Source organism: Furipterus horrens, unplaced genomic scaffold (genome assembly GCF_987537825.1).
Source record: "Furipterus horrens unplaced genomic scaffold, mFurHor1.1.pri manual_scaffold_3, whole genome shotgun sequence".
Classification (NCBI taxonomy): domain Eukaryota; kingdom Metazoa; phylum Chordata; class Mammalia; order Chiroptera; family Furipteridae; genus Furipterus; species Furipterus horrens.
In genome coordinates, this window is record NW_028327173.1 from 186,373,808 (window position 1) to 186,389,856 (window position 16,049).

A 16,049-nucleotide genomic window follows, 5' to 3' on the forward strand; every position below is an offset into this window, starting at 1 on the left:
ACATAGTCATATCAAAGATAACCAATGATGGCAAAAGCAGTCACTGAGACATGCAACATGAATGCCACAGACTATAAGTACTCTAACAGAGGCTCTAAGTAGAGCAATCCCTTCCTCTAGAAGTAAGGAAAAGCTTCATTGAACACAAACTCTGTGCCAAAATTGTGCTAGGTGCCGAGGACACAGTGTGTAAAGTAAAGGAAGCTTTAAGAGCATGTAACAGGGAGGTCTAGTAAGGATGTTTTCCCTGACGGGCTACCATTTAATCTTGGACTTTGAGGGGTAACTAGGACATGAACAGGCAAAAAAAGAAAACAAGAAAAAAAAAAGAAATTCTCCTTATGTGTGTTTGTATGTGGAGGAGGAATAAAAGGGACGGGACACAGGCACCAGAGAAGGGGCAGACTGCTTGCTTAAGGAGTTTTCCTATTTTATCCATTGGAGTAGGTCATAATACAATCACTCCAAAACAACACTTTCTTGGAACATCCCACGCTATGGCCATTAACAAAGATAATGAGATGCCACCAAAGGTCCTGGGGAAGGCAATGGCAAAGTGATGTTTAAGGATATGTGCTATATGCCAGAAGCAGGAGGGAAGATAAGAAGCCAGTGTGGTATGGGTGGGACTGAAATGGTGCAGGGGCATTAGGAGCTGAAAGTAGTGGCCAGGCACTAACAGAGCAAGGCTGGTTATGGCAGAGGGATGAAGGGGCACAAGGGACTTCAGCCAGGATGATTATAAAAGTGATGGTAACATTTAAAAAAAAACGTCATGAAAGAAGGACCTACCACCAAGACTACTCTATCCAGCAAAGCTATGATTTGGAATGGAAAGGCAGATGAAGTGCTTCCCAGGCAAGGTAAACCTAAAGGAGTTCATCATCACCAAGTCATTACAGTGATACCTCAGCTAATGAGTGACCCTGGTAACAAATTTTTCGGCTAACGATGTTTTTTTGCTGTTTTCGGACTTGGGCTAATGAATGTTTTAGTGGGTGCACGCGCTAACATAAAGCAGCAAATATGAACAGTCGGGCCATTCCAGGAGCTTATCTTTTCTGTCTGTATGTGTGTGACAAAGAAATGAGCTGACCATGTCCCATAGGGGAGACCCACCAACCCAACTGGGCTGTTGACGTTTGAGACAGTGAGCAGTGAGACGGTTGATGACATAAGCTGCTTCGGATTTGAAGGCGATGCACTGTGACAGTGTAAAGATCATCAGGTTTTCATTCTACTTTCCATTCCCCTTCATCCATTTGGGTGGCTGTTCATCTCAACCTTTGGTGAGTTTTTGCCCTTTTATAGTGTGCTTTTTACTATTTTATAAAATTTATCTTTAAATAGTGGGTAGCATCCAGAATGAATTAAATGATTTTCTATAGAAACCTATGGAAAATCACGTTTTGGCTAACGAAGATTTCAGCTAACGAATGTGATTCCAGAACTAATTATCTTCGTGAGCTGAGGTATCACTGTATTATATAAAATGTGAAAGGGACTTATTTAAGAAAAAGAAGATCAAAACTATGAACACTAAAATGACAACAAACTCACAACTATCAACAAATGAATCTAAAAAATAAAACCAAAATCCAACTAAGCAAACCACAATAGGAACAGAATCATAGGTATGGGGATCATTTGGAGGGTTATCAGGCGGGAGGGGGAAGGGGGAGTGGTGGGGGACAGGTTGGTACAATATAGACAGAGGGAAGTTAAGAATACGTATAGGAAAGGGTGAAGTCAAAGAACTTGTATGCACGACCCATGGACATGAACTAAGTGGGTGGGATTGCTGGAGGGAAGGGGGTTACTCGGCAGAGGGGAGCAAAGGGAAAAGAAATTGGGGCTACTGTAACAGCATAATCAATCAAATACACTTAAAAAAAGAAAAAGCATTTGAGAGAGAAAAACAACTTCTTTTAAAAAAAGGTTTCCGTGTATGAAACACTTGCCTGAGTACCGTATATGTACACACAGACGGTAAAAATGGGTGAGCAGAAAAAGAAAGAAAGGAGTGGCTGACCAGAAGACATAACCCCTGATTAGAACGAATCATTATGACACCTCAACTCCAACGACTCCTAGCTTTTCTCTTGCAGTTTTCTATAATACCATCTAAATTGCTAGTGCTCCTGACTCTCCCCTCTGTTCAAGTCGCTCCCTAAAGTGATATTGCTACCATTGGAATTGGAGGGAAGAAGGTGAATACCCAGTTGAAGGGAATAGTGACGTTGGATGCTTTTTAAAAATGTACTTTAAGATGTAGCATAACATATAGTAAAGTGCATTAATTCTAAGCATATATATAGCTCAATAAATTTTTACATAAGTATACACTCATGAAACTACCACAGGTATAGAACCACAGGAATTTCCTGTATGTCTTCCTAATACCCAGAGCCAGCCACCATTTTGAGTTCTATAACCTGGGTGTCCTTAACAGCATACGAATGGGATCACATGCTCTTTTGTATCTGGCTTCTTTCATTCAACATTATGGCTATAAGAATCATCCATGTTAACATGTGTTTCTCTGGTTCAGTCTTTTTCATGTCTGTGTAATAGTTTATTATGTGGCTTTTCTGCAGTTTACTTACCCATTTCTTTGATGGACATTTGTGTTGCTTCCAGCTCTGGGCTATTATGAATAGAGCCACTGTGAATATTCTTGTACATTTCTTTGGTGGAAACATGTACCCATCTCTCTTAGCTGTACCTAAGAGTGAGATTGCTGGGTCATGGATGCATGTGTAGCTTTAGTCAATATTGACAAGTAATTTTCCCAAGTGGTTATACAAATTTACACTCACCTAAAATGCATGAGAGTTTCAGTTGCTCCACACCCTTGTCAACAATTGGTACTATCAGTCTCTAATTTTAACCATTCAGGGTGTATATGATACTTCATTGTGGTTCTAATTTGTACTTCCCGTATGAGTAATGAAACTTTGAGTATCTTTCAAGTGCTTATTGGCTATGTGGGTATCTTCTTTTGTGAGGCACCTAGTCAACATTTCTACCCATTAAAAAAATTGAGTTTTGTGTCTTTTACTTACCAATTAGTATTTCTTTATATATTCTGGATATGAATTCTTGCTCAATACATGTATCATGAATATTTTTCCCCAGACTATGGCTTGTTCTTTAGCGCTCATCTTTTCACTTAATTGTGTCTCTGATGAACAGAAGCTCTTAATTTGAATGAAATCTAATTTGTCAAAATTTTTTTTATATAGCGCTTTTGAGATGCTGTTTAAGTAATTTAAGAAATCTTTCTGTACCCTGATGGCCTTGCATTCTGAGAGGAATAAGGCCAGGTCTGGAAAGCCTCATTCTTTCAAGTTTCAACAAACATCAGAGCACGAGAGCCTTTTCCAGCCTTTCAGGTTACACCCTGGGCTCTATTTTCCACATAATAGTATGAGCAACTCTCAAATGCAACGTGGCACAGATTGCCTGGCTTGTTTCAGAAGGCAAGGAATTACACTTAATTTGGTCTCTACAGAAGTAAGATTGGCACAAGCCCCACCGGACAGACATTTAACCTAGTGGCCTTCAAAGCCAGACAAGGTCCTAAGAGCGATTTCTTTGAGAGCAGGAATTTGTGCTCACTGCCCATTTTCACATGTCATTTACACAACATGTAAAAGAATCATTGTATGAGTTAAGTCGTTACAGGAATTCCTGGATTGCCCTAGTTTTATTACTGAGTAGGGCAGAACCACTCTCTTTACTATTCTTGTCAAAACAAGACACTGTTACCTGTCAGAGAACTAGCAGTCCCTGAAAAAAGCTGGCAGAAACTGAAGATATGAGGAGAGACGTGGTGAGCAGACAGCTAAAACACACAATAAAAAGTATGAGACAAGAACAGTAACAGTGGGGGAAACTTCACTTTTCCTTAATACTTTAGCCATTAAAGGATCTCAGTTCTCAAAACTGTTCAGAGGCCACTGCAACAGTCCAAGCAAGATATAACTTGGGTGTTGGCAGTGACAAAGGAGAGGACGGTTTTGTAAAAAGACATCAGCAGAAATAATCCAAATGAAATAAGTGAAACCTTGTCCAAACATGCAATATATACTTGCATATGTCAAGTTTTCTCTCTTATCCAGTCACTTACACTCAAAGTTCCCCATCTATGGCCCACCTGTTACCACGAAAATTGCTAAAGTAGACCTCTGCAAGGCAAGTAATGTAAATGAGGAAAGCATACTTGGATTAAGACATCAAGGAGTGGCCCTGGCTGGTGTGGCTCAGTTGGTTGGAGGGTTGTTCCATAACAAAAACGTTGTAGGTTCAATTCCCAGTTCGGGCACATACAAACCTAGGTTGCGAGTTCAATCCCCGTTCTGAGTGAACACAGGAGGCAACTGACAGATATTTCACTCTCTCATCTCACATCGATGTTTCTCTCTCTCTCTCCAACACCCCCCCCACCAAAAAAGCAATGAAAAAAGTGTCCTCATGTGAGGATTTTTAAAAAAAGACATTAAGAAGTGGTGGGACCCATAACACATCCTAAACATTTAAAGAGGAATTCATGACTCAGTTTCAGCTGACAGTTGCCACATGAAAATAAAGGTCCAATGATAACAGGTTTTTTCACTTTTTCAAGAGATATTAGAAACTGTGATTTTTCTGTGTAACTTTCCAACACTATTACATCATGTAGGCCAAACAAAATATCTCTGTGGGTTGACTCTGGCCTATGGGCAACAGGTTTACAATCTCTGTTCTAAAGCTTTGCAGCAAGATAAATAGCACATGCAGGTTTTCAGGGTTAGAATATCAAGAAACTTGAAAAGCTAGTATACAGACAAGGGACTGGACCAGGAGGTAGTGAAAAGAAGTTTAACTTTTATAGGCAGAAAGTCTAAAGACTTGGAGTTGGACCAACTTCAGAGTTGGACAGGTCTATATTGGAAAAACCTGAGAGGAATTATTACAAAGCTCTGTTGCAAGGAGGCACAGATGAAAAAAACTAGAATGTACAGGGATCCTAAATGATTTAAAAAGGGAGGGATATCTCACTCTCTCTCTCACACACACACAAACATACACACACACACCATGCACAACACACTCTCTATTTTACCTTTGACTTGATTTCCTTATCATTAAAATAGGAATAACAGAACCTACTTCATAAGACTATGATAAGGATTAAATAAAAAATTATTTATATAATTGTCATTATCCCTGGCAAGTAATGCATAACAAAAGTTAGCGATTATTTGTTATTACAAAACACTGAAACATAAAGTAACTTGCTCAACATCACACCCGGAATGTATGGCTTCAGATCCTACACTCTTAAACTATCAAGTTCTTCAGCCTCCCCTTACCTTGCTGGGCTAGATTGGTACAATGAGGAAGTCAGATCAGATGATAACTAAAGTCCCTTCTAGAGCTGACATTTTATTCTACCAGGCAGCCATCAGCTTATGTCACGACAGCAGTGAGAAAAACCACCCTGCTCACACTTCTGTGGGTTACCAAGCTAAAGCAGGGGAAGTACAGCTTAGGCTTGGGGTAGGTCAGAGAAACCATTCCAGTATGGAATAATCCATAGGTTAAGTCCCCTTATTGATATTTGGTGATTATATTTATTTCTAGGAAGCCAGTACGCCTCTTGAGTAGGCCCAGAATTCATTCACCTGCCCAACCTCTTACAAGCTAGAAGCCACTTATTAGCCTGCTAAGAAACCACAATAAGCTCTAAATCTACAATCTTTAGAACACCAAGCAACTTCTCCCCTTGGGGGTCAAGGGTCTCCATGAGAACCTACTAAATGCTCTTTCCCCATCCTTGGGGGGGGGGGCGGGGGCGGGGGAATGCCATGTGTACTCATTCAGATATACAAGCACCCACAATTTTACCTGCAATTATAAGGGGTTCACAAATTCCCTAAAATCTTTTCCTAGACTTTCAGTATCCTTAACAGACCTATCCGGTTCAAGCTTGTCCTCCCAGGGGATTCAGAATTGCCCCAAAATCTGAGTTGGAGTTTCTAGGCAGTTGTGTTTAAGAGACAAATCATGTACTGCAAACTCGGCATAATGAATCCTGCACGGAAAAGACAAAGGGCCCTTTCTTTCTCCCCAATACCAACTTGCACTGAGAGAATTCAAATAGAGAAGATGTGTAATTTAATCTCAAACACCAGTGGATGAAGAGCAGGACCCCAAGAATATTTCATGCCCCTCTTCTGCTTCATACCCATAAAAACCACAGAGAATCCCAGAAGAGTTGAAAGAAACAAGTAAAAACATCCTAGTCTCCATGACACCATGCTACTCCTTTCATAAGAAAGGAATCAGTCAAGATTGCCAATTAGCCTTGTTAGATGACTTTTCCCCAGTATGGGCTTTGAAAACTACAGGTACCCAAGAAACCATATACTCTCACTCATAACTGAAGAAGCCATCTAAACAAGATAATATTTTCCTCCCATAAGACTAGCAACAGTTTAAGTGCTGGTGAGTCTGGACCAATGTGATCTCATGTATAGTTGGCGGGCTTATAAATCAGTAGCGTTTGGTAGTGGTGGAACAATTTGACAATTTTTATAAACCATGTAAAAACATACACCTTTTGACGCAGCAACTCCCTACAGATATTTCTGCAAAGGTAGCTGAAGACAGATGGGCAATGTAGCATTGTCTATAACAAGTAGTCCTGACTGTTGGGTATATCATATAAATGAAATATCATGTAGCCATTAAAAAAACGTGCTAAGTCTGACCCTTACTGGTGTGGCTCAGTTGATTGGGCATTGTGCTGCAAAGCGAAAGGCACTGGTTGGATTCCCAGTCAGGGCACATGCCTGGGTTGCAAGTTTGGTCCCCAGTCAGGGCAGGTACAAGGGACAGCCAACTTAACAATGTCTCTCTTCTTCCTCCCTCCCTTTCCCTTTCTCTAAAAATAAATAAAAATCATTTTTTTTAAAAAAAAGGATTGGGTTTTTAAGTGCCAATATGAATAAAACTCCAATACCTAATTTAAAAAAAAAAAAAAAAGTTGAGAACAGTGAATATTATGCATGATTCCTTCAGTCTAATTTTTTTTAAAGGACATACAAACATGCTATTACATGTAATAAGTTATGTTCTGTAAAGATGCACAAGAAACTGTTCACTGTGCTTACCTTTGGAGACCGTGACTAGAGACCAGGAAGGAGAAGAACCATACTGATGTACAAACATTTAGAAAACATACCAGTTATAGAGATAAAAAAGCAGACGCTCTCAGGCATCTGGGGAAACCTGGGGCTGAAGACAGAAGGTAGTACTGGAGGGAAGCTCTCACTATTACTTCACATATTTGCTGAGAATTGACCTTGTCTGGAGTCCAGACTCCTCAGCATGGAGTGTGATTTCTCACACTGCCTGTCCCTTGGGAACATGGCTTCCCTGGCTTCAGAGACATTAGTGCATGTTAGAAAATATCCAATTGAAATCAATTGCCAAGGAGTTTCTCTCAACTCTTGCTGGCTGATCACATTACCTGAAAGTTGAAGTGGGGAAGTTTTAACACCTTATGAATAAAGAAGCTTACCTCTGAGGTTTCCGAATATCCCAGAGTCCCACTCCTTCCTTTGAATTGGCTGTGGCCAATAATCTGGGCTCCACAGGGTTGAACATGACACTGTGAAAGGCTGATGGATAGTTTGCCAGGCAGAAGGGCTCTGTGAAGAAAGAAACTACTCTCAGTCCATTTTGGGCACCTTTGGGCCAGGGGCAGGCAGACAAGCAGGAACGTCAATCCGAGTAAGAGCACACTTGTTAATAACTATGCCAATGGGCTGGAACCCCAACGTGGCCACCTTTACTCACAAGGTTCCCACAAGTTCTAGCACACACTTTCCACACATAGAAAAAATGTGACTTAAATATATACAAACAAACTTTAAGCTATAATATCCAGGAATATATATAGCACCTATTCAGATCTTGTGATAAACAGAAATGGTCACTATAAATAGGAAGTAAGCTATTTTACAGTAAATAAAAATCCACAACCAATTACTGATAGGATTATTATACCTTAATCTTAATTGATGAGTTTTAGAAATTAATTAAAAGTTTTAAAACTATGCAAAAAGTTAATGCAGACAAAGCAAAACAGTGAGAAAAATGAAGACAAATAAAAATAATCGTTTTCCCTTCTGGTCATATTGCTCCCTAAATTGAGAAGTAAATGGTCTCCATCTAGAATTTTACTATTTCATTCCCAGTACTGGAATACTTTAACAACAACAAAAAGATGTCTAACACTTGAACTTGCATCCAGCCAGCTCTTAATCAACTTCACCTACAAATGTGGCAGCCCTTTGACTATATTAGCTAGCTTCAAGAGAGGAATGAATTAGTTGCTACCCGGAGGACATACTTCTGTGGAAGTTGTTTAGAAGCTATAGAAAGCATTCCCCAGCCTCCAATTTCCATGTGACACTTCATAGGTCCCTCCCTGTGCAGGGTGATGGAAGGGGTGGGAATCAGTCATCCCACCCAGCACTGGTTCAGACAAAGGAGAATTTCACCTACCAAGCACCTGGTGACCCCACCACAGCTGCTGCTTGCAGCTACCTTACCTGCCTGACCCCAAGCACAAGCTTCTCTTGTAACCTGAACCTCAATAATGGGCACAGCCCCAGCATGCTAAATGATCAGAATATAGAATAATAAAAACACCCAGATCCTGCCAGACAAGGCAAGCAGGAAAATAACTCTATGTACACAGGTATAATCGTGACAAAGCTTCACCAAGGGTGGGGACAGGATTGGCATTGAGGGTAATATTGGAGGAAAGAGCCTTTGAAGATAGGGAGTTACAGAGAGGAATCTCTCTGCAGGAAATGATCTGAAAAAAATGCATTTCCTGAAGAACTTCAGAGAAATGTGACAAAACAATTCTTCATTTTAAACTTCAGAGACTCAAAGAACACACTTGGAGGAGGAATTTACCCATATAATTTCCCTGTAAACACAGTGCATTTGCCATCATTTTAATTTCCTTATACAAAATTAAGGTTAGGTTCTATCATTCTTTCAGCAAAGTAACAAGCCTGAAATTAGGATTTAAAAAAGTGCATAACACTGCTTGTCTGTAAATAACCAAGAATGTGTGCAGGTCAGAACCACACACAGCTGGCCCTTGCTTGCTAAGCTCTACAATGAGGCATCGCATCTTCTGTACTTGGGGCCACTCGTCGTCGGCAGCCGTCCGTCTCGAGAGACGATGGTGTAGCTTCTTAAGAGTCTATCTGCACAGCCGAGAATGGCTGTGCAGTCCGACTCGGGAGTGACACGGTATCTGTCTCCTCCCGTGTTGAATCGACATCTTGCGATGACGCTGGAGTGTCCTCTCCAGTGAAGCTGAAGCTGCAGAGCCTGGGCAGGGTGATATGGAGGGTCTGCTGTTGCCCATGCAGCAGACCCCCCCTCTCTTCGCAGCTGAAGGGTCCAAGGGAAAGACGGAGTCAATACAGCTTGGCTTCAGGTGCGCTGCAGGAGTTGCCGGTGTTGACTACAATGTCAAACCGCCTTAGGGACTCCGGCTCCGGATTTTCTGTCGGGGTTTACTCCCTTAGCCTTTCCCCTGAAGAGGTATGCCACAAGGCAGCGGAGGTTTTTGAAATCAGAGTTTTCCTTCTCTGATGTGCCCTGACTGGAAGATCGAACCAGCGACACTTAGCTCGCAGGCCGACGCTCAATCCACTGAGCCAAACCAGCCAGGGTTGGGGCCACTAAGCACCAAGATATTGCAGTGTCTCTTTCAGATACAAGGGTTTGAGGACATTCACAAGTGGCTAGAAAGGACTGGCAAGGGGCCTCACTTCTGACTATTTAGAGGTAGGGTGAGACCTCCAGAAACACACATCTATGCCCCTACGTGAGAGTTTCCTTTTCATTTACATCAACACAATCCAACAGCTTTTTTGCACAATGACCCTACCTCCATGGGGAGACTCCCGAATGTCCCAGATGAGAACCCGGCCATCATCTGAGGAGCTGGCAAAAATGTTGTCATTCACTGGGCTCACTGACAAGCCATATACTGCATCTTCATGAGCAAACACATCCAAGGTCTCACTGCTGAAAGACAGAGAGCAGAGAGAGGGGCACACGGGCACACACAGGCACACAATTACAGCACACAGCCCCAGCCCTCCAGTTCCTAGGGTAGGATTCCCTTTCACTTCCAGGAGAAAGTCAACCTAACTAAACCCAAAGGGTATTATATTTCCTTTAAAAGTAGGCATTCAACTTGCAAGTGAAAAAATAAAAGTATTATTAAAGAGACTTTTTATAGATTTCATGTTAAGTTTGCCTTTTGCACTAAATGAGCACATTTAAGTGACTCAACAGATGAGCTTCATGTTTTCGCTTACTACAGAATGCCTCTGCTTGTGTACAGATCTGGGGGTGCTGCTTCATTTACAAAAAGTGAAAGCTCTACAGCAGCCATGCCTGATGCCAGCTGGGCAAAAAAGGCTGATGCCAATCTAGCATGGTGGTAAGAGCTCTGAGGCCAGGTTTCCTAAGTTCAGATCCTAGCACCACCTGCTTTTAAGCTTCCTCGTCTGTAATTGAAATCATAACAGTATTGCTTCATAGAATTACTGTAAAGGTTAAACTGATTAATAGCATGCAAAGCACCTAGAATGGTGGCTGGCACATAAATCTTACCTATTATTATGTTTCCTTCCCTGCCAACTCTCCTTTTAGGTTTTTACCTGAAAGCTGTATCTCATATCAACTTTGTGAACCTTTTTTTCTTTTTAATAAAAATTTTATTTCAAAACTATTATAGAAATCTTCTTCAGAAAAGGACAGCTGGTTTCCTGTTATTTTTCAAAAAACAAAAACTACTTTGGTCTATTCTTCATATGAAAAATAGAGTCAGTCACCTTCACATACTAACAATCTATTTACCTTTCAACATCATGGAGGATAACTTGCTCATCATTTCCTGTAAGGGAAAAAAGTAGACATGTGATCATTCCTATAAAGTGATCCCTGTCCATATTATAATCTAGTATTTTAAGGTTTTCAGGGAAAATTAAATGTGAACAAAGTCAACGTTAATTAGAAAAATGTTAATTAGAAGTGTTAATTAGAAAAAAGATTTATAAAAATAATTTAAGGATAGGATATTCTCTTAGAACACTTTTAAAAGCATAATAGCAAATAGGTATAACATAACTGTTCCCCAAATGTATTATCCAGTATGTTTATAAAAAAGAAAGTCGTGGCCATTAAGGAAAAAGTAAATGATCAAGGGCAAATCAATTCAAGCAAGCTTATTTTATTTTATTTTTAACCAAAATACCCATTAACTGTGAAACCTGGAATAGTACCAGTAACTTTTCTATGCCTCGGTTTTTTCCCTGCAAAGTAGGTATAATAATTGTACCTATTTCACAGGTTTACTGTGAAGATAAGAGCACATTTTTAAAGAATTCAGAATAAGGCTGAGCACTTTATAAGCCCCCAGTAAAGGTTTGCTACTATTCACATCCTCCTTATGTCTTATAGCATTATATTTGATGACTACGTGACTCTGAATAATGCAAGTTTTTTTTCTTAGATTTTATTTATTTATTTTAGGAGAGAGGGGAAAGGAGGGAGAAAGAGAGAGAGAGAGAGAGAGAGAGAGAGAGAGAGAGAGAGAGAGAGAGAGAGAGAGAGAGAGAGAAACAATGTATGGTTGCCGCTCTCACACCCCCAACCCGCAACCCAGGCATGTGCTCCAACTGGGAATCAAACTGGTGAACCTTTTGGTTCCAAGGTCATAGCTCAGTCCACTGAGCCACACCAGCCAGGGCAATGCGAAAGTTTTTATCTACAATTTTTGTCTCTTGCATTTTTCTTTATCACATCAAGAAATCTAAAAATACTACATTCGTGATGTATAGTCCCACCTTCAAATAGTTTATATAGCCAAAAAATAATAACCTAAATATGAAAAAATAGAAAGTAAGAAACTTCCATTCTATGCTGACAGCACAACCAATAGTTATTTAAATAGAAAGTGAAATTAGCAGCGGCCCAGGTCATCTTAAATTCCTGGCTCTAAACTCTATTCTGGGTGCATACGAAGTAAATCAAACCCATACCAAAGCCTTCTGGGTAGCAGGCAAAGAAGAGGCGCTGTGAGAAAAATAAGATTCTGCCCAGGAACTCACAGGCCAACTGCACAAATAATTCAGTGACAAGACAGGTTATCTTGCTGTAGAGATATGTTTAAAATGGAACATGGATAAAGGAGCAATTACTTGCTTCATGAGTAGGGTAAAAGTGCATGGCAGAACTCTTTTACCAGTGGGAGACTTAGGGAAATTGGTGGGGACTGGACAATTAATCACGACCCATGAAGAACGGCATGAACAAAAGGCACAAGGGCACCTAAGATGACACGTGGCTTAGTGGGCTTGAGGGCAAGATGCAGGGGGAGGGAGATGTGGCCAGAGAGTAGCTTGCGGTTTAGACTATCCTGTGGATACAATAGGGTGAAAAAGATTCACATGGTTAAGGTTTTTATTTAAAAACTCATAGACAACAGTATGGTGATTACTAAAGGGAAAGCAGGGTAGGGGGGGATAGAAGAAGGTATAGGCGGGATAAATGGTGATGGAAAAAGACTTGACTTGGGGCGGGGAACACACAATATACAGATTATGTTTTATAGAATTGTACACCTGAAATCTATGATTTTATTAACCAATGTCACTCCAATAAGTTCAATTAAAAAAACAACTTTTTTTATAAAGAAAGTGTGTATAAGCAATGAATTAAAAAGATTAGAGACTTGTAGCAGAAATGATGGAAGGACACTGCAACTGTCCCTGCCAAAGACAAGGACCTGAATCGGGGCAGAAGGTATAGGAAGAGAACAGAAACTAAAGAATAAATGAGAAACTTTCAAGGCTAGCTCGTGCCTAACAGAATGTGTAAATGAAAGAAAGGCATGTCTGAGGATGACTTCAAGATTTCTATTAGGCTGAACCATGTGAAATTGTCATTCTTTTAAGTTGAAAATACTTCAGTTTCAGCGGTTTCTTCAAGTTAAACCTAACAGTGTAAATAATTGGGTAAATGGGGATTGTAAGTGAGAAACGGAATCCAGGGAATAAGAGAAAATATTTATGCAGGGGAGAAGAACTAGTATTCTTGGTTTTAGATCTACTGCACTTAAATTGCTTCTGGAACACATCAGTAGATATTCAGTGGGGAAATCTGCAGTGCAGAAGAGCGGCCAGGACTAGAAATTTGCTGGTCAGAAAGAAATGTGTGTGGTTGGTTGATGGAAGCCATCATCAAGAGGCTAGCTTGAGCACAAGCCATTCCAGTTACGCCCTAACACAATGTTTTTCAAACAGGAGCCATCCATGGGTCATAAGATTGAGTCGAGCCACAACCTTTAAACTATTTATTTATTTACTATTTTTCTATTACAGTGTCCCACTTTTTCCCCCATTGCTCCCCCCGACCCCTTCTCCCATAGTAAATCCCCACCCCATTGTCCATCTCTATGGGTCATTTACACTAGTTCCTTGACTAGACCCTTCCCCTACTCACCTCTGTCTCTCCCTCCCCTCTCCCCTTCAAACTCTTTAAAAATGAAATAGGACAGAATAAAATAAAAAAAAAATCAGAGTGTACCACACACAGTAAGGTTAAGTACTATTTCAAGTATGTGTGTGCGTTTCTGTGCAGTAGACTGCAACGTAAAAAATATTCTGCCAAAAAAAAAAAAAAAGGAATGAAGCAAAAGAAAGAGAGGGCAGAAGAGAGAGAGGGAGAAAGAAGAGGAGGGAAGGAACGTATGGAGGGAGGGAAGGAAGGAGGGAGGGAGGGAAAGAAAAGGAAAAAGGAAGGAGGGAGGAAAGAAAGGGAAGGAAGAAAGGAAGGAAGGAAGGGTGAGAAATGGAGGGAGGGAGGGAAGGAAGAAGGAAAAAGGAGGAAGGTGGGGCAGGATGGATGGATTACTCTAATGCATGTGTATAAATTGCTGAAATGCAGAGAAGACAAGCTAAGGAAAACCAGAAATTCTATAGAACAATGAAATAAGGAAGAATAAGGAGTTATTTTAGCACTCCTTTATGTAAAATACCAGCCACAGTGAACTTCCCCATGTAGAAATCTCCCTTCTCACCTCCAGAGAATACTTTGGTGTTCCCACTGTTGAAAGCCAGGCAGAAAATGTTGGAATGATGCTCTCCTTTCAGCTGTATGGGCTTGACTCTGGAGTGGATAGCTTGTTCCATGTGCCACAGCAAAACCCGACGATCATCTCCTCCTTAAAAGGGGAGTAAGAATCTAGGGTTAAAACAGCTGATATTTCAAGGCTTGACACTTGGTTTTGCCAGACTTGAATCCCATCTTTTCGAAAATTGCATCTTGCCATCTCCATGAGATTCTGATGGTACACATAAATCCAGGACTCAACCCTTTTAACCACCAGTAGACACATGGCCCCTAAGCCACTCACTTTTCCCTAGGAATTAAATCTTGAACAAACAATACAGAAAAGGAAAGGAACTGATACTGAAATGCTCAGCTATCCTGTTACGGACTTTTCAGAGACCTAGCTGTTTAAATATTTCTTCACTTACTACCTAAAATCCTTCCATGAATGTCTTTTTTTGGGGGGGAGGGTTGTCTAACAGAACCTGAGTTGGTTTCTAGTGCTTCCAACAAAAGAACGTAACTATCTATAGCATACTAATTTTCAAAGCACTCTCCTTGATGTGATGTCATTAACTATGGGACACCACACAAATGACAACTAAGCAACTGCCTGTCTGTCACAGTAGCAGAATCTAGACAGAACCTGGGTTTCATGAACCTCAGTCTAGCTCTTTCCTCTGGATGACTCTCAAAAGTCTGAATTGAATGAGCTATATTACATTGTGCAAGTCAGCTCCTACAGAATAAGAATATTTATGTTCCATGTACTATGTATTCTTTATATTTGCAGACATATTAAAAATGTCTGGAAGGATGCAACAGATTGTTGACAGTGGTTATTATTTCCAAGGAGTAAGATTAAAAGAGAGGTAGAGGAAAGATTGGAGAGTTTTTACTTTTACTTTACAGACTTAGCACTGCTTGACTTTAACAAGCTTATATTATATTCTTAATAAAAATTTTAAGTTACAACAGGAGCAAACGCAGGCAGCAAACCATAGAAAACTCTACACCTCTGCATCCCCTCCTCTATTCAATATAACAGACAAATTGTAGCACATCCATACCATGCAGACAAACCACATACCCATTAACCCTTTGAGTGCCGTGTGTAATTGCTAAAATTCGTGTGAGAAATGCCAGGTTATTTTGCTGAGAAATGCAATGTTTGTGAAAAATATCTATAAGAACATTATTATTAATAATTTGCTGAAAATTTCACGACATATAGTAAATACGCTCTTCTTTTGTAAGCAGTGTTCTTTGACGCAATTTAGCAAAAAATTTATTGCATTAAAATTATTTTATTATAACAATTATTTTAGAAAAAATAAATTATTTCCTTCAATATGGTTTTCGAAGTATATGTGGCATAATATAAAACCTATGATGATAATTTAAAAAAACACATAGCAACGTGGGTAACAAGAAGTATGCCAAACATTGTATAAATTTTTGAAAAAAATAAGAAAACTTCATAAGGTACAAAAAAATGAACACAAACGGCATTCACACTAGAGACATATATCAATAGATACCAACAGTGAAAAAGTTTATAAACAAAATGCTAATGCTATACCATGAATTAATGGAAATGTACATTAGCAAAAGCTTCCTTATCATGCACACTGCATAGTTTTGATGATTATTACAAAGATAAATGAAATTAAAAGGACTGTTTAAAGTGTAAGTAAAAATTATAACAGAATTAATGTCAGTATCTGAACAAGTGTAAAAATTCAATATTTGAATCAACATGAGAAAAAGTTATATCAATATATAACCTGAAATACAAAGAAAAGAGAACAAAACATAAAATACGAACTATTCCATTGTTATTT

The 16,049-nt window shown here is 39.8% G+C and overlaps 1 protein-coding gene across 2 annotated transcripts in view; it reads right to left on the reverse strand.

Annotated features, from left to right (window-relative positions):
• The window catches only part of DCAF5 (DDB1 and CUL4 associated factor 5), a 93,978-nt gene that overhangs the window by 56,202 nt on the left and 21,727 nt on the right, over window positions 1-16,049 (reverse strand). For both annotated transcript variants that reach the window (XM_090271037.1, XM_090271038.1), the window contains exons 2-5: window positions 14,174-14,317; window positions 10,951-10,987; window positions 9,971-10,110; window positions 7,571-7,700 (exon numbers count right to left, since the gene is read on the reverse strand). In XM_090271037.1, the coding sequence (XP_090127163.1) occupies window positions 7,571-7,700; window positions 9,971-10,110; window positions 10,951-10,987; window positions 14,174-14,317 (451 nt within the window). The remainder of the gene's footprint in view (window positions 1-7,570; window positions 7,701-9,970; window positions 10,111-10,950; window positions 10,988-14,173; window positions 14,318-16,049) is intronic.